The sequence below is a fragment of the Tetranychus urticae genome, chromosome 2, assembly GCF_039701765.1.
Source record: "Tetranychus urticae isolate SD_2017Ah chromosome 2, NJAU_TeUrti_SD_1.0, whole genome shotgun sequence".
In the NCBI taxonomy this organism is placed as follows: Eukaryota; Metazoa; Arthropoda; class Arachnida; order Trombidiformes; family Tetranychidae; genus Tetranychus; species Tetranychus urticae.
The window spans coordinates 24,502,336-24,529,282 of NC_142959.1; the positions used below are offsets into that span (position 1 = coordinate 24,502,336).

At 32.6% G+C, this 26,947-nt stretch overlaps 7 protein-coding genes across 13 annotated transcripts; 5 read left to right on the plus strand and 2 right to left on the minus strand.

Moving 5' to 3' along the window:
* Positions 1–183: 183 nt before the first annotated feature.
* Positions 184–2,495, minus strand: LOC107360450 (diphthine--ammonia ligase). Its single transcript, XM_015927114.1, has 3 exons — positions 2,192–2,495; positions 1,131–1,258; positions 184–951 (listed from the first exon to the last, which is right to left on the minus strand). The coding sequence occupies exons 2-3, from the start codon at positions 1,249–1,251 to the stop codon at positions 305–307; spliced, it is 768 nt and encodes a 255-aa protein (XP_015782600.1). The 5' UTR covers positions 1,252–1,258; positions 2,192–2,495; the 3' UTR covers positions 184–304.
* Positions 2,496–2,580: 85 nt separating this feature from the next.
* On the plus strand, positions 2,581–6,115 carry LOC107360447 (liprin-beta-2). 4 transcript variants are annotated; one of them, XM_015927109.3, is made up of 5 exons: positions 2,581–2,927; positions 3,391–3,556; positions 3,621–3,734; positions 3,834–4,635; positions 4,732–6,115. In XM_015927109.3, exons 1-5 carry the CDS (start codon positions 2,723–2,725, stop codon positions 4,915–4,917), a joined length of 1,473 nt encoding a protein of 490 aa, XP_015782595.2. In that variant the 5' UTR covers positions 2,581–2,722; the 3' UTR covers positions 4,918–6,115. The 4 variants fall into 4 exon arrangements, with proteins under 4 accessions (XP_015782595.2, XP_015782596.2, XP_015782597.2 ...); XM_015927110.3 differs by having other exon boundaries at positions 3,394–3,556; XM_015927111.3 differs by having other exon boundaries at positions 2,581–2,885.
* LOC107360449 (delta(3,5)-Delta(2,4)-dienoyl-CoA isomerase, mitochondrial) lies at positions 5,966–9,312 on the plus strand. Its single transcript, XM_015927113.3, has 3 exons — positions 5,966–6,219; positions 7,383–8,053; positions 8,428–9,312. Exons 1-3 carry the CDS (start codon positions 6,198–6,200, stop codon positions 8,692–8,694), a joined length of 960 nt encoding a protein of 319 aa, XP_015782599.2. The 5' UTR covers positions 5,966–6,197; the 3' UTR covers positions 8,695–9,312.
* Positions 9,313–10,763: 1,451 nt separating this feature from the next.
* On the plus strand, positions 10,764–17,011 carry LOC107360638 (alkaline phosphatase). Of its 4 annotated transcripts, none has more exons than XR_001568342.3 (7): positions 10,764–11,068; positions 11,459–11,997; positions 13,573–13,812; positions 14,796–15,810; positions 15,915–16,130; positions 16,452–16,559; positions 16,759–17,011. XR_001568342.3 is itself a non-coding variant. In XM_015927334.3 (6 exons), exons 1-6 carry the CDS (start codon positions 10,774–10,776, stop codon positions 16,767–16,769), a joined length of 2,316 nt encoding a protein of 771 aa, XP_015782820.2. In that variant the 5' UTR covers positions 10,764–10,773; the 3' UTR covers positions 16,770–17,011. The 4 variants fall into 4 exon arrangements, 2 of the variants coding, with proteins under 2 accessions (XP_015782820.2, XP_015782819.2); XR_001568343.3 differs by having other exon boundaries at positions 16,458–16,559; XM_015927334.3 differs by lacking the exon at positions 16,452–16,559.
* A 1,713-nt stretch (positions 17,012–18,724) lies between these two features.
* On the plus strand, positions 18,725–24,398 carry LOC107360786 (uncharacterized). Its single transcript, XM_015927506.3, has 10 exons — positions 18,725–19,159; positions 19,700–19,746; positions 19,859–20,100; positions 20,596–21,036; positions 21,121–21,499; positions 22,046–22,192; positions 22,265–22,414; positions 22,813–22,986; positions 23,870–24,088; positions 24,224–24,398. Exons 1-10 carry the CDS (start codon positions 19,060–19,062, stop codon positions 24,305–24,307), a joined length of 1,983 nt encoding a protein of 660 aa, XP_015782992.1. The 5' UTR covers positions 18,725–19,059; the 3' UTR covers positions 24,308–24,398.
* Positions 24,399–25,334: 936 nt separating this feature from the next.
* Positions 25,335–26,156, plus strand: LOC107360339 (ankyrin repeat domain-containing protein 49). Its single transcript, XM_015926971.3, has one exon. It carries the CDS (start codon positions 25,335–25,337, stop codon positions 25,962–25,964), a length of 630 nt encoding a protein of 209 aa, XP_015782457.1. The 3' UTR covers positions 25,965–26,156.
* On the minus strand, positions 26,095–26,906 carry DCTN6-p27 (dynactin subunit 6). Its single transcript, XM_015926972.3, has 2 exons — positions 26,811–26,906; positions 26,095–26,743 (listed from the first exon to the last, which is right to left on the minus strand). Exons 1-2 carry the CDS (start codon positions 26,840–26,842, stop codon positions 26,230–26,232), a joined length of 546 nt encoding a protein of 181 aa, XP_015782458.1. The 5' UTR covers positions 26,843–26,906; the 3' UTR covers positions 26,095–26,229.
* Between the last annotated feature and the right edge of the window lie 41 nt (positions 26,907–26,947).

Sequence of the window (26,947 nt, forward strand, 5' to 3'; positions counted from 1 at the left end):
TTGAGAGTCAATTTGTCCAAAATTACCATATCTTTTTATATCATTTTAAGATGGCCAATACTCAATCTAAGATCTGAAGATCACGATAAAAGATGCTGTCTCGCAATGGTGAGCCCAAAGAATTACCACATGTCACGTATTTGTAAGATACACCCGAGTTGAATGAATTGGATTGAAGTCAAATGCTGGGTAAAAAAAGTGGTTTGATGTTAATGATTGAATATTCGACTTTTTCACGTTTACAACGTATTTCTTTTGTTTTAACAAAAGTTGAGTATAAAAAGATAAGATGAGAAGATTAAAATCAGTTGCTTTTAGCTTCCAAAGAGATACGGACTGGCTTTAAGTAACCGACAGGAGCGAAAGCATCATCGGAATGTATGACAATTTGACTTTCCTCAATAACGAGGCGACTTTTGAACAAAGGACAGTCTAGGGTTAATGTCTCGTATTCACCACCTTCACCACAAATGTTCATTCCATATTTTGAATTAAGGTTGACCAGAACTGGATACATTTGCTGCAGTGTTAAACCGAGATGCTTATATGGCTCCAAACCCATGGATGCAGTCTTAATAATAACAGCATGGATCCCTTCTTGGATCATCTCTTGTAATAATTCCTTCTGACTTCGACCCCAAAGGTAACAGAGAAGATCAATGTCCAGTCTTCTACAAACATTTTCAGCTCGTACTTTTTGATAGGTGGAGAGAATGGCACCAACCGAGATTGCATCAAATTCAAGTTTACGTTTAAGATTACTCAGAGCAATGAACAAGTCTTCAACTTCATCGCCACTTTCCTCAACAGGGTAATCAGGACCTCGGTTTATTGGTTTACCTAGGATAGGATGTCGAAACAAAGGCAGATCAATGGCCTGTGAATAAAACTCTATTGCTTGATGACCGACGGTTTGGTACATGTAGGAATCCAATTCATCAGCAGGCCCGGCTGCACAGAGTAAATAGAAGGGAGAAGGGAGAAAATGAAAAAGTAAACAGAAGAAAACAATAAATCAGAAAAACAGAAATAATCATGGTTATCAATGGATATCAGAAGATACAGCTTTAGGAGACAGCAAAGCAGACTAAGGCATTTCAATAAAAGAGTAGAGGAAAAGTCTCAATTACCTGGTTGATTAGCAGGAGGATGTAAATTAAGAAGGCCAACCAATGTGTGACCATTTTTAACACATTGCATTAGATTGTAGCAAGAGTCTTTACCACCACTGATCAATCCCACGACTCTCATATTGTCTCTGAAAAGGGTACCGTCGATTTAAAAAAAATGAAGAATAATTAATGGCTCTATTACGTTTGAGACAATTAGGGGTTGGTTAGGATATAATTGAAGCGCCAATATTTAAGAATAATACATAACAAGAGATGATAAAAAGAGAGGGAACAAAACAAACCAAAAAGAACACAGGAAAACGGTTTTAGAGTAAACTAAACCAATCCAGTTTTAACCAATGAATGAAGGGGATTTTAGGGACGGTTCATTAGCTACACTATCACACATTCACCAAAGACGCTTGCCAGTTTCTCAATCAACATTTTTCTTTGTTAAACCTTTCTTTTTTGGGATTTTTATTTAATTTTTTTCAAGTCAAAGCTAAGAAATTTTCTATCAAGAGTAAGAGCTCATGGCCTAAGAATTTTGTGAATTTAATTGAAGCAAAATATATAATTTTCAATTAAAATTTCAAATATCAATGGGTTAAATCTGAGCTCGTTCTTGATGAAAATGGGTTGACTGCTTTCTCTTAAGATTTTGGGTATCACATCAGTTTCACCAAATGAGAGTCTTATATTTAGCATTAGACTTTCGTCTTGAGCAGGACAATTCATTAAACTTGAATCACATGGTTAATTTCGAAATCATGCTAACAGATAGCTTGAGTTCCATAATTCTCATCGTTACATTGAGACATCGTTCTTTCACCTTCCAATGCACCATGAGAAAGCAGTAACCATTTTCCTCTCTGTCTTGGAATATATATATTTTATCGTAAATCTGGTATTTCAATTAAAATTGGTTACAGCTATTTTGGGAAAGCAAAACCAGAAAAACTCTTCACAATCAATAGAGGATTTAAGCTTGAAGAATGTTCGCCATTCATTCACTGTAATGGGTTAACACTGATTCAAGGTTATAGAAATCACTGTCGTAGAGTTGATAACACAATTACCTGAATAAATATCTTCCAATGGTATAAAAACAGTTGTTATAGAAATGTATGAAATAATTACAGATTAAACCAGATGAAGGAAAAAATTAGAAGGTAATGATGGAAAGGTACATTGGAAATAAATTTTAAATTTGGCTGGAAACAAATTAATTCACACTTTTAGTGGAAACATTGACTTCAAGTGATTAACAAGTATTTTAAATGACTTAAAATGGGTTAATTAAAGTTTAAATGGATAAAGAAAACAGTTAATAAATTGATTGACTAATTTGTTTACAATTTTCCCTTCGAATTGGAAAAGATTATGCTCTTTATGCTTTTTATGCCTTTTTGGCTTGCTGTAGCCTTGGAAGAGAAAGCAAACAAATGTGGAAAAAGCATAAACAATGCAGTGATTGGCAAAGATAAGTCTCAAAATGACAACTCAACTTAAACTCAAGTTTAATTATTTTTAATACCTTTTTAAATATTTTTTTATCAATTTAATAATCTGTTTAGTTATTAAACATTAAATAACCATTATCAACTTAAATGGAATCTTCTAAAACACCGATATCAGGAGATATCGGGTCCACAAGTGTTGGAAGACAAGGTAAACCCATTATTGCTCAAGCATCTGGTTCAACTTCAATTGGGATAACCAAGCCAACAACAACCTCAGCGGGAACCAGATTTAATAATATTGTCTCATTTGGTAAAGATTTTTTCTCCTTAAAACGGACCAAACGATTTACAAGTAAGCCCGAACCAGTCACCAAAAACTACAATGATGATAGATTATATTTGGACGCCTGTAATCATCACCGTGAAATCTATCATCATTATCTATTCCATTTAATCTTAATTTAACTTTTAACCCGATTTCCCTGTGTTGTCTTTTTATTTTTCCTCCTTTCCCGTTCCTCTCCTACACTTCTTATTCTTCACATCTGTAATTCCAATGCATGCTCATGATACTTTTCTTCCGACAAAACTCACTTGGTCTTCCTCTTTTGGACTTGTTTTTACTCTTTTTGTCTACTAATTTAACTCAATTCACTCATCTTTGGGTATGGAGAAAAATAATTCTTTCTTTTAATTTGACTGGTTTTGCGGTAGTTTGTCTTAATATTATTTGTAGATTGCTTTAATTGTACTTTACTTCAATTTATTCAATGATATATTCTTATATTTTGTTTTTTTTCTTCCTCACAATGTAGCAGCTGAAGATCAAATTATTCCAAATGGTGGACGATCCAATCCAGATTTATTTAAGACCTCAGTGAACCAGCGAGTACCTCCGGCACCCTCTCTTCATCCAAATCCATTGAAGTCATCATTCAGAGCAAAAGATAACTCCAAAGGATTCAAAAAGTTCCTTTCTATGTAGGTTCAACAACATAAATATTCTGTTATTGTGTCACTAATCCCTTCTCTTTCTTCCTTTCAGGATAAAGAAAACTGAATCACCGGCAGCTAATTTAGAGTCTAATCATTTTGTAAGGGGTGGTATTCGATCAACAGCTGGACCTAGGCTTATATCAGGAGAAAGGCGTAGATTAGAGTAAGATTTCACATTCTCATCATGAGTAGACATCTGATATCTGATGTTAATATGCTTTATGAAAAGAGTCTGAATTTTTTGTTTCTGTAATTTTTTTAGGATTGACATTCCATTTCCGCGATTTGATAATGCTCTTCTCGCTCAATGGTTTAACTCTATTGGTCTTGGAATGTATAGTGAGCGATGTAAACAAATATTCCGGACTGGTGAACAATTATTCAACGCGACAGAGAATGAAATTGAAAAGTATCTTGGAATGAAGAACAAGCTTCATCGTAAAAAGCTGAAATTGGCTTTAGCATTTGCAAATAATGATTGTGATCCATTGACCCAGGCAGCTCATCGATTGGATTATTTATGGGTAGCTCGCTGGTTAGATGATATCGGCTTACCACAATTCAAAGAAAATTTCCTTAACGCTCGAGTAGATGGTGCTGTTCTTCATCGATTAACAATGCAGGATTTAATTAACCTGAATATAACAGCTAAATTGCATTATTGTAGTATTAGACGAGGAATACAAGTTTTACGAGAGCAAAAATTTGACCCGAATTGTTTAGAAAGAAGAGCAGTTTCAGATAAATTAGCCAGTGATAGTAAAAATGCTTCAACTATTGCTTTATGGACTTCTCATCGTGTCATGGAATGGCTTAGGTGCGTTGATCTCTCTGAGTATACTTCAAGTTTAAGAGGAAGTGGTGTTCACGGAGCTCTCATGGTTCATGAACCAGCATTTGATGCAGATTTATTGGCTTCCCTTTTAGGCATTCCAAGCTCTAAATCATTATTAAGACGTCACATTTATTCAAGTTTCAATGATCTATTAGGACCTGAACTTGTGCAAATTAAAAGAGATTATCTTGTTAAAAATCCTTCTTCCATTGCATCAAGCAAAATAACTGTAAGTTTTAATCAAATTTTATCAAATTCACGTTGTCTCGAATCGAAAGTTCAATGATTTTAAAATTATGGTTTTTACTTTCCTTTATTTTAACAGATTAAATCAAGTCGCTTTAATTTGTTGAAACGACGGAGCAAGCCGGAATTCCAATCAGATGATCTTGTTTGTCCACTATCAAATTCATTGGAAACTAAAACGCCTTGTCCTGTTCATCAAAAACCAAATTCGGAATCAAATTCCCCAGCTAAACTTAATGTCTCAAATGGAGAACCAAGCGCCTAGAAAACTACAAATTGTAAATTGTATCAATTTCCAGCATTTGTCTAGAGGATTCATGCATTTATTTTGAACCAAAAATAACAATAGAATCAAAAGGATAATTTTTGGCCAACTTACCTTTAAGAGAGAAAATATCACCAATCTTTATAAATAAAGAGAATGAGATGTTCAAAAATATCGTTCTAATAAACAAGGCAATACCAAAGACAAACATCAACATCGATAATCAACAATAATCAGCAATCAAGAAAAATCAAAGCATTGTAATCATTTCATCCGATTCATATCACATTTTATCATCATTCAATCACTAGAGGTTCATGATTTCGTAGTTGGATGTAGGAGACCTGTTGAACAATCAAGATACAGTCAAGTTGTAAAAAAAGGAGATGTAGACTTTTCTTTTTCTCTGATTTCTTTCTCGTTAAGGGAAACCAAGAAATTCAAGCAAGAGATCCATAGAGATAGAGAGATAAAGATCATTAATTTCAATAGATGATTATCTTAATTTTGTGTAGGTTAAGTTGACTATATGCATCTATCGAGTTATCAATATGACGTCCTGTGATCCTGTCGTTTGGAACAATATCTAATCACCTTTTCCACCAAAGGGATTCTCCAATGATTCTACTAAAACAATCAGATTTTTCGTAATATCTGTTGAAACAGCCAGCTAATTGTCATCAATTGTTTTTGATGTCATAGATGAAGGAGGTTTTTCTGAATCATCTGAACACAAAAAGCTGAATATACACATTAATTAGGAATGAAAACAAATTGAAAACACGAAAACAAACCGACAAGGACGCTTGACTATACAGAAAATTCCTTTTATCTGATTTAAATTATCATTTCGTTTTCATTGATGTTGATTGTTATTGTAGCTGAGGAAAGGAACTCAAATTGTAAAGCAACAGAGAGATGAAGATGTTGATATTGATTGACTAAGAGAGGAAGGGAGGGTGAATTTTAAAGTGGGTGATACCCAATCACCCCGCCTCAATCATTTCCATTATAACAATTATCGTCCAAGTGTTTCGTGAATCAGATTATATCGAAGTTGCCTTTTATTAACATAAATATTCTTAGTGTTTGAATGAGAATCAATATATTTCCTTACTGTGTCCATCTTTCAATTTATCAAAGTATTACGATAACCTAGTTGTGATAATTAAAGTTTGACTCCGATTTTTTAATTTAACTTTCAATTTGTGTTGTTTTTGCTTTTTAATTCAATTTACATAAACCGTAATTGGGTCGGTGGACTGACAAATCTCGGGAAAATGACATTTTTCAAGACATTCGGTAAGTTTATTGTTAATTTTTATTTAATTTGTAGCTTTGTTTACTTCATTGAAGTATTGAAATATCAGGTAATGTTGCTATTCTCTATTGATCAGTTATTTACAAAAATAGAATCTTGTATACATTGTCTTTAATTGGCCAAGAATTCAGATAATTGTTTTATCAACATTAAGAGCTCACTTTGCGTTTCATCAATTTCTCATCGTTAAGAGAAGCACTTCAATGATTGATTGTGCGATACATAAACAGTGAAGTTTTTCCTCCAATCTAAACCTTGGTTGGTGACTATGTTTTTGATCTTAACATTGTTAACTATGATTGATCCTCTTATTGTTTTTGTTAAGAAACAGTTGTATTTCTTTATTTCTTAATTACAGTCTTTGAGCCTTGAGAAAATGTTCAATACATATCTTTGATCACTATTACCATCCGCTAATTATCTTGAGCTTTATGAACTCTTGTTTCAATCTCTGTTCCCATGCAATTCAATAGTAATGTTTACATGTAAAACAGGCTGCAAAAACAAACAGGAAAAAATTGGAAATTGTTAATGAGTAAACAAGTTTGGGTAGAACTAAGATGATGAAGTGATATCAACTGATTGTGATGATGTCAATGGTGATGATGAAAGAGTCTGTTTACTGTTAATTTGAGGCGAAATAAAATTATGTTGAATCGTTTGTTATTGAAAAAGAGGTTTCCCCGACCTTGAGATTAATCTGATTTGATAAATTTTCACAATAAAACCTGGTTAACACATGACTAACATTGATAAAGTCTTGATGTTTTCCAATCTTTCCTGGTGAATCACAAAAGAGTAATTGGAAAAATTAAATGATTGATTGATTGTTTGGTTATTATCTGTTTGGGTGAAAACAACTTTTTGATGCGAGCATAATTTTCGCAGCATATTAGCTACTGAAAAAATCGCTAGATGGCATAGCTAGTATTAACGGTTGATTTTACATTTGTTTTTAAATCCCTCCAAAAATTAATCAATCTTAATGCGTTTTATTTAATAAACTATTTTATGAACTGACTTTGATTTGATTTAGTTTTAAGTTACAAATCTGTTTGAATTAGTTTGCTGTTTAAGCATCTCTGAAGTGTCAATGATCGATTATGATGTTTAATGTTCTTTTATTTTTGTTTGTTTCTTACAGCATTGCTTACTCGTCAATCAGCAAATTTTGGAAAACAATTAATCTCAAGCCGTAATTTATCATCAAAATCAATTCATGTATCTAATTATGATTATGATACACTTCAAGTTTCGTCACCATGCGAACATGTACTGCATGTCGAGTTGAATCGTTGTGATGCTAAGAATGCCCTCAACAAGGAAATGTTTCGTGAATTGTACGAATTGTTTTGCCGTATTAACGATGATCAACACTGTCGTGCTGTTGTATTGAGTGGAACTGGTAAACAGTTCTCGGTTGGCCTGGACTATAACGACATGATTGAAATGGTTTCTCAAATAAGGGGTACTAGCTCTAGGACTGCAGGGATGTCTGATGTTGCTCGTAAAGCTAAATATATCAGATCAATGATTCTATTGTTTCAAGATTCATTTACTGTTTTGGAGCAATGTTCAAAGCCAATTATAGCAGCAATCCATGGACCCTGTGTTGGTTCAGCTCTTGGTTTGGTATCTGCAGCTGATATCCGTTATGCATCGGAAGATGCCTATTTTCATGTGAAAGAGATAGACACAGGAAGAGCACCAGACATGGGAGGCTTGCAAAGAATACCCAGGATATCAGGAAACGATAGCTATATTCGTGAGATGATTTACACGGCAAGAAAAGTTCCAGCCTCAGAAGCCAAAGAGGTCAGTAGATGATTATTGTGAAGACTGTTATTTCTCCAATCTACACGTCAAATCAAATGTGAAATATCTTTTGTTGTTTTACGTCAGCAGATAAAAATATCTTCAGCCCTATTAGCGAGTCAAATTACAGTTCAAGGGTAGTGTAAAACAATCAAGGTTAACAAGTAAATTGTTTTCTTGTCCAATTTAAAGAATCAACCAATTTTAAAACTTAACAGATCTTAAACAATCTTAAATCTATGTACTTGTACTTATGTCTGTGTGTTTGACAATCTCGTTTATGTTCATGTTAAACAATCTGAAGATGTTTTCTTTGTAACTTATTCTCATTCCAAGAAGCATTTCAACTAAATTTGTATTCTTTCTCTTTCCAGATGGGCATGGTTAGTAAACTATTTGCTGATGGTGAGCAAACCAAAAAAGCAGCCATCGAAACAGCCACACTAATATCCACTAAAAGCCCAGTTGCAGTTCAAGGTAGCAAAATTTGCATGAGATACTCACGAGAACACAATACTCAAGATGGATTAACTTTAATGGCGAACTGGAACATGGCAATGTTACAATCAGAAGATGTTTCCAATGCAGCCAAAGGATGGAGGAAAGATTCAACTGAGGTTCCTACCTTTTCCGATCTGTAAATCAAAAGCAACTCTCTCAACAGTTTAAATACCTGCACAAGTGTATCAAAAAGCTAGAGTTATTGTATAAAAAAAGGTAGTGTTTGATTAACTTTACCTCCATTATTGCAAAATGAACAAAAAAGTGGAAAAAATTTAAAAATTTGAGCCATGATTAATGATGGCTCTACAAAATTAATCGCAAAAAAATATAATTTATATATTTGTGACTCTGTGCCTAATGTTGTATAGATAACTATATCATTATACCCGTCAATCATGATTTTTGTTTCCTTCATTCATCTCTCGATGATATTTCTCTAGACTCCCCAAGTGTAATTCAAATGCAATTAAAATTTAATTCATTGTTATCATCATGATTCTCGAAAATAAAAGGCAAATCCATAAATCTTGTTCTTTTTTTTCAGGGATAAATGATTGACAAATTAATGGATTACACTTGAAATTCACTAACCATTAAACATTATTGATTCTTTGTGTAAAAAATGTTATCAATAATGCTTTTACCAAATTAAACTTACAAAATTAGATCAACCATTTGTTTGATTGGGAAAGTCCAAGTAAAACATTCATGTAAGCTTGATAAATTTCATTAAAATAGACAACAATTTGTGTGAACTTTTCTATTAATGTTTACTAATTTTTCATCACAAACCGTTAATTTTAAAATTAACCTTTTTCTACTTTTCAAAATCGAGTTAAATCAAATTTCATTAGCAGTTAATCAATCACTGAAATACAAGTAATGATCCCACAAACTGTTGACAATTGACACTCGAGCAACTGATGAAAATAGACGAAAAAATGGTTCGGGTTCGAGCTTTCAGCTGTTGATTGATTCCAACTTTAAATCGTCTTATTCATTTAGAGATGAAATATAATAAACTAAATTGATTTAATCATTTGTGATTGAATAGTTCAGGAGAGACAGAATAGCTTTTGTCTATGACTCGGCAAATTGTTAAACTCTAGTCAATCTTTGACAATTATGATTTACCAGAAAGTTAACAGCATGACCAATTGATTAACATCAATTTTAACATCGAGTCTTCAATCAAATTGGATCAAAGACATTTGTTTTTCCTGGTTTTACAATTTATTTCATTTCGCCAGCTCATTCAACCAGACTTGGGTCCAACCAAATTAAACCAGATTTAATTTAGGTTTTTTTGTTCATTTGATTTTCAATCAAGCTAATTTCAAATGAGTGAATAATTTTAATTACATGGAAAAACTCAAATTAATTATCAGGAAGCTGATGAGTGAGAAAATTAAATGAAGATGAAAATCACCAGTGAAATTGTGATTACTCAAAAAAAGTTGAAGATTGAATGAAAGCAAAAACAGCAGCAATTCATGGCTGTATATTACATTATCATGATTGAAATGTTTCTTAATATCAACCATTTTTTATATAGTTGTTAACCCTTAATAAATTAAATTATATGCGATATGAAAACAGTTGAAGTTGATTACATTGAATGAAGTGTTAATGGATCTTAATGTTCAGTTAAACAATCAGCTACAGATGTTGAGGACAATCTGCTTTAACCGATTTAGTTTATTCCCAATTCGATTGTTTCTGATTTACAGTATAATTATCATTATAATTTAACCATAATGATTGAAAGGTTTAGATTCAAATGTAAGGGTGAACACAAAACAATATACATTGAAATCAATCATTATCCAGGCAATGAACGTGATAAGACATTGAGACAAAGCTGGCAAGATTTGGTTTCATTGAATGTGATTTTTGGCTGTGGTAAAGATAATTGATTAAAACCACAATAAAAGTGTAATTGCTTAAAGTTTTCCATCACAAGGAGTTAACCAGTTTCAAGTTTTCCTGAAAGGGTAAAGAGGTTTTATTTTCAGTCTGATAAAATCTGAAGAAAGATTCATTTCGAAAAGGAGAAAAGAAAGGAAAAAATTGGTTAAAAAGCAAACAAAGAATTGAGTGTAGCGACCTCGGGTGGTAGTTTGTAGCAAACTTTTTATCTTCATTTTTTGGGATTTCTCTTCTGCTTTATAATGAATTGTTCATACTTTTGTGATCATTTCCAGTGAAAGTTTAAGATGTTTCATCCAATTATTTGGTTGCTGCTCTCAATTGTGGCTCCTTTTGGCTTGGCCCATGGAACACCGTTAACCACTTTAACTTCATCATCATCTTCATCAAGTAACTCCATTGATTTGACCAATGTTTTTGACAAATGTTTAAGTATACATGAACAAGTCACATTATCTTCTCAAATACAATTGTCACCTCTTTTATCGTGTGATCGAGATCTCTTTAAAGTTGTACTCGACAACACCAGAATCACGGGTCTTAACAAATATCTGGTAACCCCATTCAAAAGGGTCAACAAAGGTTAGTCTGCCATTTTTTTTCTTGCTTGACCTCTGATTATTTTTGCGGTTTGTCTGGTAATGATTTGTGAACAAACAAAGTTATTTACGTCTTGACTAGTCCTAGTGTTGAATCTGTTTTGATTTTTACTTTTTTAGTCTAATTTCTGGCTATTTTAAGGTCAAATTACTATTTTTTCATTATTTCAATTTCAATTTAATCAACAGAATGTAGATTTTTTGCCCAACTCGATTGAACAAAACAAATTCCCAGACAAACAAAAATTTCCAAATTAGGTTCGACGGGTGATTTAATTATCTTTATCTTAATTGTTTTTTTGCTTTTTATCTAATTAAAATCACGACTAAATTAATTTGTTTTTAATCGTTATTCCCTTGATTTCAATTATAGATAAATATGAAGCAACTATGAGCATCGAAGGAATAAAAGTTGAATCAAATTACCATATTAATGGACCCGTTGCCCACATGTTTCCAGTTAGTGGGGAAGGTACACTAGAGATGGATTATGTTAACATTACAATTGACTTGGGTGTCAAGAAATCATCTGAATCAGACAACTTAGTAAACATTTATGCTGAAAAGATAGATTTTCATAATCATGGCTACGAGGTAATCAATGGTAAACAAACAGTGGACAATAAAGCTGATCATTTGGATAAAGGTTTCCAAGAGTCGCTGGGCAAAGTCATTTTTTGGCAAATCTTTAAAGCTCTAAAGGTGGACCCATCTTTCAATGTATCAGTAAAATGTCTCGAGGATTCAATACAATCAGATCAATTGTTGAATACGCTGAGTTACAATGATTTGCCTAGAAATAATGTCCATCATGCCTCTGAAATAGTTGCCATGAAATCCCACCATTCCTCAGTTTACTCAGTTGAAAGCCATTCAAGAGCTAAAAGAGACGTCTCTCCTCAGTTACCTAACGTAAGTACATCAAACCTTTGTATCTTCATTGGAAAATTAATAATAATAATTGTAATAACAGCTGATAATATCTTTTTAATCGACTAGCATCAAGTTCAATATTTTCATTCAAGACCTCCAATTAAGGCTACAGTCATTCATTGTTATACCCATTTTAATTGTTAGGGAACCGTAATAAGTTACGTTTTGCTAAGTCTAGATATTCGAAGACAATTTACATTCATTAATTGCTCATGTTAATAGTTTGTGTGTGTGAAGGAATTTGCCTTGCTTTGGTAAACCCTTAGTCAATGTTAATTGCATTTATGGCTAAGAAAATTGCTGGATAATCAAATTGTTGGGCAAATTATTGTGTCTGTGTAATTACTTTCAGTTAAACCAGTTTAACATGGTAATCACAAGCATGGAAATCTTCTTAGATAAGTCTCTTGATATATGTGATGTACCTAATTAGTGATTTATGTTTTACCAGAGGAATGAATAAAACATTAGAAATATTCTGAATATTTCAATAATATCTAGAAAGTTTATCGAATAGACATTGGATATTATTTATTTGTTAGTTTCAAAGGTTAAAAAATTATGTTCTGTTTTTGTTCATAAGCGGATTTAATTGCAATATTGTAAGCCTCGAAAACAACAATTCCTTTATCGAATGAAACCAGTAATAGCGTGAAATTATCTGGTTATCTGGTATCTTGTTAAATTATTATCTCAATTATGATTTTATCAGAAATACAATTTTCTATTCTCTGATTTTCTCTGATGCTTTAACCTCAATGTTGTTTAATTTATTTTGCAATAATGCATTACATTAGATTAATCTCTCAGCACCTAATATCTGATAGTTTCATAGCTCTTGTTTCATGAGCTACGCTCTTATGGCACTTTGATCAAGATAAAATTTAATAATTTCAATTGTCATCATGTTATCTCGCCCACCAGTAATAGTTTCGACTTTGTTACTATGTTAATTACAATCTTCTTCTTCATCGTTTGCCTGTCAGTCATATCATTGACTAACAAGCAACCAGAAAATTTCAATTGTCATATTGTTTCAATTGTTTTTTATTGCAACATTGAAATCTGACACTTTTTTGATAGAGTTGTTCATATTACTTACGATATCATCTTAACCTTATGCTCAGAAGCTATTGTTTTTGAGCATTTAAGCATTCTGATAACATCATTTTGAGTTAATGTAAGCAACACTTACATAACTTGGGCCTTATCAATCATGTCATTGATATCTATCTGTTGGACCCCCTCATCTTAAATTAATTGAATAAACACATAATTGAAGGTGTTATCCATCAAAATAAAGATTTGAATTGAAATTTTAAATCTCAATCAATGTGAACCAGTTAAAAACACTTAATCTGTGATTTTTTAATTGGGACGTAGTCATTACGACATAATTCATTGAGATATTAAGATTTTCAATCTCGATTTGTGTTTGATGGAAAATATCTTGAATTCTTGATCACTTCGAACTTTGTCTGAGTTTGAACTATGAGTACTCTATATTTGTCCATCTAAACAACATATTTATTTATCTGTTTTCTTTTGTTCCAGATTCCAGAAATTGAAACCACAGAAGCACATTGGTATAAAAAAGCTCAAGAATCTTTAGACGCAACCATGAATATCAAGAAATTAAACAAAAATGCCAAAAATGTTATTCTATTCATTGGTGATGGAATGGGAATTTCAACACTTTCTGCTGCACGAGTTTTGAAAGAACAATTAAATGGATTACCTGGTGGATCTAATAGATTATTTTTCGAAGAATTCCCTCAATCAGCTTTAATCAAGGTATAAAAGTCGAATGTCGAGTAAAGGCTCAGTAATGGTCAAAATAGTTAGAATTCTTCGAAGAAATTCATCATTTATACTTCAAAAAAGTCATTTCGAAACCAGACATTAGTTTTAGTAACGAAATTCCATTATTTAATGTTCATAGGCTATTTGAACTTTTTATCAAGGCTAATACAGTTTTAAGTTTCTGATTGTTATGAAAAGGGAACAATGAAGTTGAGAAACAATGTTTTCTTACTTGAAAAGGTTTGTTAATCTTTTCGATAGTTCAAATTTAGATGTTAGGATAATTCAATTATTGATTATTTGAGGAAAATATTTAGATCCTTAGGTTAAATCATACATTTTCAGTCCAGAATGTTAATAAGGCTCAAAAAATCGTTATCGTTGCTATGGCTATTTACTGGCCAGGATTTTGAAGGAAAAGTAAAAAACTTATAGCTTAGGCTATCAAAAAATGATCAAATTGAGGTTCGAAAACTACAATACAAAAGATTCAAATGACTTTCTCTGAGTTGAAGGGATTCAAGAAAATTTGCTGCTTAAGATTACCCTTAAGCTTACCCCCTTTTGACAAGGGAAGTACCCCTTCTACGATTATTTGAGCTTTAATTGAGAAGACAAAAAAATGAGACACATTAGCTTTTGTTTCGCTAATGTACGTTTAAATGATGTTTAGGCAGGTCTAACAAGTGAGGATATAGCATTGTAATCCATTGCAGTTACTGAAAAGTGATTCACTACTTCCATTGTGATTTTTTTCATCTTTCTGGTTAAATTTGTTTTATGCCTTTTTCATTGACTAAAATACTTTACTATCATTAACCACACAATAGTGAAAAAACGTAAAAACACGTGTCTCGTTATTTTTGTCTTCAATCCAAAATCGTACAAGCAAAACCATGTGAGCTTGAAAGCATGTGAGCTTCTTGTTAACATGAAATGATTCAAACTAACACCCAAATTATTTTTCTCTTCAGACTTTCAACCTTGACAGACAAACACCCGATTCAGCTGGTACAGCAACAGCATTCACCTGTGGGATCAAGGCTAATTATGCAACTCTTGGTGTATCCGGAAGAATATTCAAAAGCGAAAAAGATTGCTCTGTTATTGCAGCCAACGCAGTTCCATCTATTTTCACTTGGGCACAAGCTGCAGGTAAAGGAACTGGAATTGTAACTACAACTCGAATCACACACGCCACTCCAGCGGCTGGCTATGCTCATGTTTCTAATCGTGACTGGGAAAGTGACACTGATGTTGCTAAGTTTGGAGCCAGTTGTAAAGATATTGCTCGTCAATTGGTTGAAGATGCTCCAGGTAACAAGCTGAATGTAATCATGGGAGGAGGATGGAAACACTTTGCTGGTTCAAATGTATCTGATCCCACTCCTTCAGCTGGAGCTGCAGGCGGTCGAACCGATGGTGTTAACCTTATTGATCGCTGGATTTCTGATAGAGAAGCTCGTTCGGCGAACTGGTCCTTTGTTACTTCAACCAAAGACCTTAGATCAGTTGATACTGCAAAAACTGATTACTTATTTGGTCTTTTCAATCGTGATCATTTACCATATGAGTTAGAACGTAATAAATCACCAGAAGGCTCACCAAGCTTAGCTGAAATGGTTGAATCAGCTGTCAATGTTTTATCCAAACATGACAATGGATTTGTGTTGCTTGTTGAAGGTGGTCTTGTGGATATTGCTCACCATGATAATTATGCTCGACTTTCACTTCATGAAGTATTAGGTTTGGAAGCTGCTATTCAAAAAGCAACTGAACTTCTTCCTTTAGATGAAACCTTAATCATTGTAACCGCTGACCATTCTCATGGATTTGTCATGAATGGTTATCCATTGCGTGGTAATGACATTTTTGGAGTCTCTGATACCAAAGAGGATGGAGTTAATAAAACCTTTTCAACCCTTATGTACACCACTGGACCTGGTCATGTTGAGCCTCGGCCTGATGAGGCTAAAGTTACAAGCAGAGGTATTTACCAATTTACAATGAAATTTAGTATAAATTATATTATATATTTATATCTAAAACAATGAGCTGAAATTAATTTAAATCTAATTTGATCCATTTTTTAGATAACCCACGATATCGATTCTATTCTGCCATCAATTTGTCCTCAGCTGTTCATGGAGGTGAAGATGTTGCCTTGTACAGTGTTGGACCAATGTCACATTTATTCAATGGACTTCAAGATCAATCATATATTGCTCATGTAATTGCCTATTCATCCTGTATTGGTGAATATGCCTCTACCGAAAGGTGCAAAAATCAATTGAAAAGTGCAGCTCCAGGTAACAAAAACAATTTATCAATTCTAGTGTATTTTATATTAACTGTCTTATTATTTGTTTACAACTCACGTCTTTCAATGCTGTAAAAAAAACAATCATCAATCAATTTAAAGATTGATCTCAGATGTGCATTTTAACATACTTAATGTTGATCATTAAGAATGACTCTTTTTATTTGTCAAATTTTATCGAATTAAATATTACCAATGGTTTTACCCATTCAAATTCAAGTATTCAAAATATCTAAATGAATGGTGCAAATGAGCATTTTAATATTTAGAAGTAGAATTAATAGATTTTTGTTAATTTGATTATCATTAGATTCAGATGAAATAAAACTGTTCATTACTGTAAATCAAGTGAATTAAAAAAGATTTAGCAAATTATATAATAAAACCTCCAAAATCAAGATTCATCAAAACTTCAAATGTAAGTAAGAATCGACTTTTCACTCAATTTAACTTGATAAACATAACTCATAACCATTCAACAATTAACAAAACTAACAATTTAAACTCTCATTCAACTATTAATTTAATTTCTGTGTTGTCCCATTTTCATGTTTCCTAAATCCTTATGTTCAATGTTTCAACGATTTTTACTAATTTTTATTCAATTTTTCCAACAGAATCCAATTGAGTCGTGAACAAGATTGATTAAAGCTAAATAATTGACGCTTATTTTTAATCATGAGGCTGCCATCGAAGCAAATCTCAAAGAATTTCTATTTTTACTATTAAGATATTATTTTAATAATTATACCTCTATGAACTTCAGTTGTTTGTAACTATCGGACAATCATAAGAAACATTAAGATTATATTTTATACATTTTTTTACACACATCTGGACTGAAGAAATTATTAAATTATGATAAATGAAGATATTGTTACTTGATATTATTTTATTTAACCGAGATTATGTTTATTCTGATCTATTAGCTAAATCAATATTTAAATATCAAAAGATGAATCAATTGATGTGTTCTCAGTGTTTATCCAACCTTTCTTAATGACATAAAACAAATCATAAATCAATCAAATGATAGAGGTTGTAATTGATATGTTTAACCTAACATTGGAATCCATTATGAAGTTGAACAGTTGCATTCAGATTGTAATATTATCTGACAAACGTATACAAAGTAAATTGTATTGAATAACATTTGCATTTAATCCGACGATCATTGAGATTAAAGTTGATTAAAGGGTGATTCGGAAAATGTCACAGTTTAAGATGAACCATTAAAAGGTTGATTAAGGTTGTACAATTGAGGTTAATTTTAGGTTGATATTGGGTTGAAGCAGCTTCAAAGTGATGATAAGATGCAAAAAAGGTGTTGTTATCTTAATCATTTCCTGTGTAACAATCATATTTAAATAGACACATGTCAATCAATTTAAAATAATCATCAACAGTTTCCTGTGAATCAACACAAAATGATAATGTTAATTATCATGTCATGATAATTGTAAGAGTGTCAACATATTAAAGCATACAGCTGATGCCACCCAAAGGCTATTCATGTCTTTTGGTCCGTTGAACGGCTTTTGTCAATGAAAGCAAATGCATGTTAACATTGACATTGGACTGTTACTTGAGCGACATATATATTGTTGTTTGTTAATTGTTATCATTTGTTACACTCAATTCTTGTATATACTCAATGAACGTAAAATGTTCGGATACCAAAAATGATTCAGATTATTCATTAACAACAAAAATTTTGTACAATTTTAATAATTGAATGGAAACAAGAATGATAACAATTGCAATTGTCATTGTTACCTTATTCAACTGTTGATTATTAACTTATCATCACCAGTTGGTCATTAAATTTTTATGCTGACAAAGGATCTAAATTGTTGAAAGGTAAAAAAAGAAATGCTTGCAATTTCAATTTTCCTTATCAATTGTTTCATTTGAAAGTGTTTGATTTGATTGGGTTTAACTGATGGACAATTGTCTGACTCTTGTGGACAGGCTCAACGAATTAATTAAACATTGAATCAACAAGAATCAACCTTGGAATAATTAATCAACTTTCGTTTATAGATTGAGATTGTTTTCACCAATCATTGATTGAACTGAATTTTGTATTTCAATGGGAAACCTTTTTCATTGGTTGAATAACAATCAGTTGTAAGATCACACACACCATTCATAACTTTAATGGCGACACTGAATTGTTGCTGGTGCACTGATAATGTTTAACCCAATGATACAACAAATTTAACAATTGTGTGTGTTGCCTAGTTTACTCTGAAATAGTTATTAATTTAACCAACAACAATCAAATAATCACTATATTTTAGGTATCAATGCCATTGACGGGCTAATAAATTTTGAAATAAAATAAAATGAGTTGAAGAGAGGAGCGTGAAAAAGCTCTCGATTCACCAATTAACCAATGTTAATGTAATTAACGATTAAAGTTACAACAAGAAAACTATGAACCAAATTAATTTCAAGCTTAATTAATTTGATGAGGATGGTGAGAAGATGAAGAAGGAGGAGAAAAGTAAATGATAGTTACTATCATAATCGTATTGTTACCAACATACAATTTTTTTTCTGGTTTACCATTATTTTTTTAATCATCAAACATGACAATTCGCAGTTGCCATTTTTGTTGCGTTAGTTTTTGAAGTCTTTCATTCAGTAACCATTCTCCAGCCGATCAACAGTCAATTGTTATCTAATTTCATTGTAAATTGTTCATCGCTCTTCAAGTATCTATGGTTGAGATGGTTATCCTTTTCTGGTCAACTTTGTTTACATAAGATTTTCGTCTCATTTTATTTTGTTGGTTGATATCGTTTTGTCCATTGTTTAGTCCTCGTTTGGTTTGAGTTCATCTCTTGTTATAAATCGTTGTTTGACTTTTAGACTTTTACTTGAAAGTGCAATCCATTTGGGGTTGACCAGTTATGGCTAAAGATGCTGTTTGGATAATTGTTACCATACCTAAGAAGGAATATGAAAAGATTCTGAATGAGAAAAATTATCACAAAAAAAGTCGCCATGAAGGTAAGCATTGTTTCAATTTATACACGAGGAATGAGCTGTAAATAATTGACGTAACTTATCCGCGTATTGAGATAAACAACAATTCAATCAGTATTTCAAACCTAAGATTAGCTAAGATTCTTAACTCTATTCTTGGATCAAATTTGTTTAAGCTCATTTTTCGTGGTTGTATTATAGCTTCAATTTTGATTTGCATTGATCGAAACTCATACCAACCATTTATTAGCTAGAAGGCAGATTTTGATTGAGCAGGTGATCAGCTTACATTTCCATTTCCATCATCTTTTATAGCTAACCCATCTTCATGATCAATTGTCATCTTGAAAAATCTTATCACCAATTTGTGCTACTTCGTAAAATTGGCTATAAGTAAATCAGATCCTTTATTGAATTAATCCGGTCTTTGTTGATTAATCTTGAGTCTTAAGAATTCCCAGGCAATCGGGTCTGGGTATTATTTTAATCATCTAAACTGCGATAATTAATCTTGAATCTTTGCACTATTATTGATCTGTTCAACCATTTGTTTGATTTTAACAGGGATGTTACAGATTAAAAGTTTCCCTGACGAAGAACCAATGGAAAAGGTAAATTGACAGTTTGTAGTTGATACACATAGTTGTATCAACACATCTTGATGGGCCTTTTGGTTAAACATTAATTGTTAACATAACTTCCTTTTTTCACATTTAACAACAGCAATTGGAGTCTATTTTACAGTCACTAGGCATTGAAAGCCCGACTTGGGTTCCTGATAAGACTGGTAACCGTTACCATATTTATTTCTCAGCTGATCTGTATGAAAATGATTATATAATTAATCGGTTAAGAGAGATTGGTATTGGTGTTAGAAAAGAGACTTCGTTGGGCTACTTACCTTTTGGTTTGTTTTGGTCAACCGATGATGATCTTAATGATCCTGATTTAAATAACTTAACTATGTGAGTTGATTAACCTTAAAAAGAAACAAAGTTTCTTGACGATTCCAATTACCCGCATAAACCGGCATGACACAAGTTGATACTGATTTGCATAACAACGTAAACCTATTTAATCAATTAAACCGTATAATCTGAGAATACCAAGATACATTAGGATATTATAATAACAAGTTCATTTAATTTAATGAATGAAAGAAACTCATGAATGAAATCCCATCATATGGTCTTCCTTGATTAACCAATCACAATTAGCATTATTTCCTGCCATCTATCGACCCCATTCTACGTAACTATAAAGACATCTTAGATCTTGTATTTTTATCAATTCATGTTTAATGTGTTCAAGTGATTATCCCTCTCAATTAAATCAGGAAAGATTTATTTTCCTTCCCTGCTTTTTTATTAACCTATTAAAACTTTCACTTTTTCCTTTACATTTTTACGATAATGATCATTCAAATATTACCTGGGCCATAAATCATATCTTTTGATTAGATATGGACTTAACAAAGAAGAGAACCGTCTTAAAAAGGCTCAAAAGGATTTCCTTAAATCTGTTACGTCCAGACTGACAGTTGCTCAAGTTGTTGAAGGAGTCCGTTCAGGTGCTTCATTAACTTTTGATTTTGTGGCTTATACAACATTTGCCGGGTTTATTGCTGCCGCGGGTTTACTAAACAACTCTCCTGTGGACATTGCTGCTGCCATGATGATTGAGCCAATTATGGCTACTGTAATGGCTATCTGTTTTGGCTCTATAATTCATGATCGTGGCTTAGCTAAGTTAGGTGCAATCAATTTAATCATCGTCCTTCTCATTTGTATCGTCATTGGATTTTTCTATGGACTTGTATTCATGACATGGTCTACAGCATGGGATCCACCACCAGAAGGTGTTTGGCCAACCCCTGAGATGGAGGTTAGAGGTACTTGGAGGTAATGATTTAGTCTGTTAAAGTTTTCACTGGTAAAACTATTTTCCCCATAGATTAATTATGCTTATTGTAATCTTTAAAACAGGGCTTTAATTTATGGTTTATTGCAAGCAATGGGAGCTGGTGGAGCAGTTGCAATCACATTATTAAACGATGCCCAGTGTCCACTAGTAGGAGTTGCCGTGGCCTCAACTTTTCTACCTCCTCATATCAACACAGGTCTATTATGGGCTTATGCATGCCATCTTCAATGGAGAGGAATGGCTCAAGATTTCATTACTTACAATTCAACTTCAACGGGTCAATTAGTTACATTAAAACCAGCCTGGAGACCTCAAGAAAAATACACCGTTCACTATTATGAGGATATGAGATATGAAACTATTGCTTTAGGTGGTGTCTCGCTACTTCTCACCTATGTCAATGTAGTAGGAATGATTTTCGTTGCCTACATCATGTTATGGGTAAGTTTATTGTTTCCGTGGCTAAATTGAGACCAAAGAAACAGTCATTCTAAAGATCAATCAATCATCCAAATGCAACTAATCCAGTATTATTTTAACGCAAACTGACCCGATTGTTGACTGATTTATTACCTTTTGCTATGAGAACTTTCTAGGTAAAAATGATGACTTTTCGCTATAGTTTTCAAAAAGAATCTTAATTGTTCAATAAATGGGCTAGTAATTAGTGCAGTAAACTCAATATAATGTTACGCTAGTCATTGTTTTGATTATTAGAGGTTACATAACCATTGAAAATGGATTTGCTGATATTACAAGTTTAATAAAACACAGCCGAATGAAACTGTTTTCATTACCTAATAAATTATTCTTTTACTTTTTATCAATCAAGGATAGGACGATAGGACGCCTAAAAACCTAAACTTATAGCTATTAGTCCAACTTATTCATGCATATGGGATCATAAGATTGCAATTTGATTGACCTTCATTACAGCAATACCGATTGTAATAAAAATTGTTTTCAATTTCCTAATTTTTCTATTAGCTCAAACAAGTTGTTCCAATGGGCAAGATGGATTCGAATAAGAGGTTCTTCAAAGAAGATATCGGAGTTGCCCGTTATTATAACCGTAAATCAATGGCAGTTACAACAGATGATGTTATGGGCAAACGTATTCTCGAGGAATGGGCGGTAAGTTTACTTCATCTTGTATATTTTTAACCTGATTCATGATCAATCTCGATATTTTTATTTCTTGTACAGAATATTGCTGGTCTCGATCCTAACCAATTACTGAGCACAAAACCCGAGGCTAGAGTAACTCAATTGCAAACGCTCAAAGATTTGATCAGTGATGTTGAAAATGATGATGTTTATCAAAGTGTAACCAAAGGAGCTATTGGTAGACCCGATGTAAGTTAATCAATCAGTTCAATCAGCCATAAATTAAATGAGATGCTAAATACATTTATCATCATACTAATAACAATGTTGATTGGTTTATTACTGTTAATTGGAATGCCATTTTGTGGCGCTGATAATTATCGTATATAAATTAGTCTGGTGTACCAATAAGCGATCATAAATTTCTCTTTTGCCTGAAATTACTTTTAAATCACTTGCATTGTCTTGAACTATTAATACTTATGAATTTTTAATTTTATATCCAAGTATTAGTATACTTTCTCAAGACATTCATCATATTTAAAATTATGTATTCATGCATTTTGTTTCACATTTGTAATTTATTTCTTAATCATTCAAGGTTTACTTATTTTCTCCTCTTTATCTCTCTTTCTTCTTGATTATAGCAAGGGCCTAATTTACTGCGAAGATTGACTCAGGCCACAATCCATGGATCAAGAAGGTCAAGTATATCTCAAGGAGCTACCAATCCAGCATTCAAGGGGGATTCTGAATTAGGATTGCCCGTAAAAAGTAAAAGGGGTTACACCATTAACCCAAGTAGACGTAGCAGCAGATTGGTAAGCATTTATTGTCAATCGTTTCTAGTGGGTCTATTTGATATTTAGTGTTTCGAGTTTTCCAAATTAACTTAATTAGGATAGTTTTGAAGGTATTTGAAGGATAAGCTCAATATAACTCGATGCATTGTGTGTGTAAATTTGATAAATTTTTAATGCTCAAATTTAACTTACAAGGGAAGTGCCCTTGCTTGTAAGATTTATTTTCAATTTTTTCTGGTTTATTTTTTAGAGGACGAAAAATAATGAGACACGTTTACTTTTGATTTTGTTTCGCTAGTGCGCGTTTAATGATATTTAACCATTTTTATGTCCGGATATTGCATTGTAATCTATTGCAATTACTGAAAAGTGATTCATTACCTCCATTGTGATATGTTTTCATATTTCTGGTTAAATTTGTTTTATGTACTTTTCAGTGACTGCTATACATTACTAAATCATTTATCTTTAATTAAAAATGCCTGAATATCATTAACCGCGCACCAGCGTAACTAAAGCAAAAATTTCGTGTCTCATGATTTTTCGTCCTCTACAATACAGGAAAGTTTGTTCGTATAAGCCCGAAAGAAAAATTGAAAAAAATCTTCCCTCGTTAGATTGACTTCTTCAAAGATTAGACACAATATTAGCTGAGTTAGCAGATTTTTCCCTAAGTCATTTGACGATACCATGATTTGGCTTCTTGATTGATCTCATTTTTTTGCTGTCAATCACAAACTTACACCTTTGCGCAACAATTAGATGATTACTGATTTCAAATCATCACATTATCTAAAAAGCAAAAAACGATCTGAATGTGTAGAGTCCAGCCCTCTGTTGTTCAGATTAATTTGTTGAAAATAAATACTAATTTCGCTTTATTTATTTTTCTTTTTCCAAGGAGAGTGAAAATAATAATGAAACTATCCACAGTGAATCTTCATTTGGACGTGGTTTGAGGCCAGTTGAAATGGAGCCTCATGGAAGACGAAAAAGCAGTGTTGCTCTAAGAAGGCAACTTCAAGAAACAGACCACTCTCCATTCTCTATATGGCCAGCTAATTCACCTCGACCGATGGGTCGTTTCGAAGTGGCAGAAGTTCGTCGAAGGATGAGTAGTGTAAATAGAGAGCCTACGGAATAGACAAGAACAGAGGAATTAATATTTAGCTAATTGCTTATTTGTCTCCTTTTGTTTTATCTTTATCCCCTCTTTATGCATTGAAACGCATTTCCAACCTTTTTGGACTTACAGCTTCGCTTACCTACAATCAGTGATCCGTTGGAAGTTCACCGGGAATCGATTGCTGCGACACAACTTATAAATATTATTCCTTAAAGTTTCCAAGAACCGTCCATTTTTATCGTTATATCATTACCAACTAAATGGCCAAGTGTTGCTAAATTAAAATCTATTTATGAAAGCATAATTTGATTATGTATTAAATTATTGTGTGTAATTTATTTGAATGATTTTTCTAGTTTATTACAGTTGAATTGCTTCTCACTATTTTAAAGTCAAAAATTTGAATTTAATTTGGTTTTATTGCAGTAAAGAGTTTGTTTAAAAAATCTGATTTTCGAGTCAAGAGTTCGGACTTAGTCGGTTTGTAGGGACATTAAAACTGAGTCTTTTAGTGCTGTTAGAAAATTTCTCCGATCGAAAGTTTTCGAGAAAATTGAGGTTAAAGGGAAAACTCGTCGATCGTTTTTTTGTTCAATTATGGGACCAGATTTTTTCATAAACTCATTTTCCTGATGTAATTTGAAATGTCCCGATGTGTAACTTTTAGCGACAAATAATAAGTTTAAGCTCATTGACTCTTATGGCTACAGAATGGCGGAGGTTTAACTGAAAATCGAATTGAATCTTTTTTACAGAAACAGAGGATTTTATTTCGTAAATAAGCGCATTTTAAGGTTGGTCTGCTAAAGTTACATCAGAAAATGAGTTTTAATGTCCCTACAAACCCACAAAGTCCCAAATCTTAACTCGAAAGTCAGATTTTTTACTTTTTTTACACTTTAGTGACAATACGAAATGATTGAGTGTGTTTAAATTTGGATCCATAAATCTCAGTTTCTATAGAAACTCACAAATTCATTGTTTCAGCTGATTGTTGCGTTCCATCAATCTTTTGTTAAAATTTGAATAATTTTTTTATTTAAAACTTACAAAAGTTAATAATTACGTCACTAGTTTCATCATTGCTAACGAATTTGTCAATTAATTATTATTAAAGTAAATTTTGTTTTTTGCTTTTAAAATAGATAAACTTTGTTGTGGTTGCAGTAGTTTGTTTAGCAAACCTACTGTCACAAAGAAAATAGTAGTCTGACAACTGTTTGTCATAATTGTGGTATTTATGTCAACTTTAAAGATGTCAATATCTCATGATCTTAGAGATTCACCTATTCCTTCGGACGAAAATAGCTGCTCAAGTCAATGTTCAAGTCAATTCTCAGAAGATCCAAGTCCAGGTCTACCAGAGGGATCCGTGAATGAACAAAAGAAACTAACACCGGAGGAAAAAATGTTCAGATTTTGTAAAAAAGGAACTCCTCATCATGTTAAGTTCATGTTGGATAAATTCCCTCATTTGATCAGCGTTAAAGATTCGGATGGTTACAGTCCACTTCATAAAGCCTCTTACAGTGACAACCATGAAGTTGTTAAAACTTTGCTTGAAAATGGTGCTGATATTGATTCGCGAACCATGGATGAATGGACGCCTTTACATTGTGCATGTAAATGGGGAAACTTGCGATCTGCATCCATTTTAATTGCCGCTGGAGCCAATATTAATGCTCGTTCGGCTGGTGGAGTCACTCCACTCCATCTTGCCGCAGCAACTAAGAACAAAAAACTGATTGAACTGCTTTTGTTCAATCCCGACATTGATGTCAAGGCTGTCAATAATGCTGGTGATACACCGTATGATATCGCCAGACGAAGCTCACCATATTACGTTCTTTTCGAACAGGCCCAGTATTAAACGATGATCCTCAATTATTTATCACTTGACAGTTCTATTTTTTCCATTTTATCTAAACCAAATAATTACTCATGTTATTTAAGCATATATCAAGCAAGTATCAATTCTGATGATGATTTTTCACAGAGCATTTCATTTACTTAATTTTTTATTGAAAACTTGTAGATAAATAAACTGAAAAAAACAAAGTGATGTGATGTATTGCTCTTTTATGGAAACAATCATGTCTGTTGAAAACGCGGTAATTTTGATTGTGCTGAGAACGTCATTTTTCGTCATTTTTCACTCCTTTTCGAGGCTTTTCGATTCGCTGGTAATTGGGCATAATCTTACTAAGGAAATCGAGTTGAAATGTTTGCAATGCTGGTCTTTCCAATTGTTTCCTCATTTTACAATCAGGTCCGTACACAACTGTATTTTCTGGTAACGTTAGGTCATCATTGAAATCGCACATAGTACCAATTACACAGCCATTAGTTAACTTGACTTTTGGGCCTATACGACATTTATACTCTAATACGTTATTGTCCTGGATTTCAAGTGATTCCGAATGTGAGCCAACCTCGAAAACATTATTATTACCAATAACCATAGGTTGATCCGTTTTATTGATAATGGTAACATATTCCTCGATTAAATTGGATTCACCAATTATAATTGGACCCTTTTCGGCTATGATTGTAACTGTAGGCTGGATTATCGTTCGACTACCAATAACGACATCTCCTTTGATTGTAGTTTGTTCCCGGCAAACAATAGCATTAGGCATAATTGTAACCCTAAGAAAAAAATAGAGGAGGTTCAATGTCTTTTATTCAACAAACAAATTCAAGAAAATTAACTTACGTTTGATCAAAATTTCCAACTGAGGCTGACATGTTGATTAAAAAACAGAATTTGTATCAAACTCTTAAAATCAGTTTGGTAAAAACAACCAAATGAACATCAAGTCAGGTGATTTAAAACAGCTGATCACATTGTAA

What these genes read in the sequence shown, in the direction of transcription:
- LOC107360450 (XM_015927114.1), bottom strand. Translation starts at nt 1,251, where the DNA reads ATGAGAGTCGTGGGATTGATCAGTGGTGGTAAAGACTCTTGCTACAAT. An exon ending in TCCTCCTGCTAATCAACCAG is followed by an intron (nt 952 to 1,130) that starts GTAATTGAGACT and finishes TACTCTGTGCAG; the next exon opens with CCGGGCCTGCTGATGAATTG.
- LOC107360447 (XM_015927109.3), top strand. Translation starts at nt 2,723, where the DNA reads ATGGAATCTTCTAAAACACCGATATCAGGAGATATCGGGTCCACAAGT. An exon ending in GGAGAAAGGCGTAGATTAGA is followed by an intron (nt 3,735 to 3,833) that starts GTAAGATTTCAC and finishes TAATTTTTTTAG; the next exon opens with GATTGACATTCCATTTCCGC. An exon ending in TTGCATCAAGCAAAATAACT is followed by an intron (nt 4,636 to 4,731) that starts GTAAGTTTTAAT and finishes TTATTTTAACAG; the next exon opens with ATTAAATCAAGTCGCTTTAA.
- LOC107360449 (XM_015927113.3), top strand. Translation starts at nt 6,198, where the DNA reads ATGACATTTTTCAAGACATTCG. An exon ending in GACATTTTTCAAGACATTCG is followed by an intron (nt 6,220 to 7,382) that starts GTAAGTTTATTG and finishes TGTTTCTTACAG; the next exon opens with CATTGCTTACTCGTCAATCA. An exon ending in CAGCCTCAGAAGCCAAAGAG is followed by an intron (nt 8,054 to 8,427) that starts GTCAGTAGATGA and finishes TTCTCTTTCCAG; the next exon opens with ATGGGCATGGTTAGTAAACT.
- LOC107360638 (XM_015927333.2), top strand. Translation starts at nt 10,774, where the DNA reads ATGTTTCATCCAATTATTTGGTTGCTGCTCTCAATTGTGGCTCCTTTT. An exon ending in ATTCAAAAGGGTCAACAAAG is followed by an intron (nt 11,069 to 11,458) that starts GTTAGTCTGCCA and finishes TTTCAATTATAG; the next exon opens with ATAAATATGAAGCAACTATG. An exon ending in CTCAATCAGCTTTAATCAAG is followed by an intron (nt 13,813 to 14,795) that starts GTATAAAAGTCG and finishes TTTTCTCTTCAG; the next exon opens with ACTTTCAACCTTGACAGACA.
- LOC107360786 (XM_015927506.3), top strand. Translation starts at nt 19,060, where the DNA reads ATGGCTAAAGATGCTGTTTGGATAATTGTTACCATACCTAAGAAGGAA. An exon ending in GATTTAAATAACTTAACTAT is followed by an intron (nt 20,101 to 20,595) that starts GTGAGTTGATTA and finishes TCTTTTGATTAG; the next exon opens with ATATGGACTTAACAAAGAAG. An exon ending in TTCGTCGAAGGATGAGTAGT is followed by an intron (nt 24,089 to 24,223) that starts GTAAATAGAGAG and finishes TTGGACTTACAG; the next exon opens with CTTCGCTTACCTACAATCAG.
- LOC107360339 (XM_015926971.3), top strand. Translation starts at nt 25,335, where the DNA reads ATGTCAACTTTAAAGATGTCAATATCTCATGATCTTAGAGATTCACCT.
- DCTN6-p27 (XM_015926972.3), bottom strand. Translation starts at nt 26,842, where the DNA reads ATGTCAGCCTCAGTTGGAAATTTTGATCAAAC. An exon ending in GTTGGAAATTTTGATCAAAC is followed by an intron (nt 26,744 to 26,810) that starts GTAAGTTAATTT and finishes TTTTTTTCTTAG; the next exon opens with GGTTACAATTATGCCTAATG.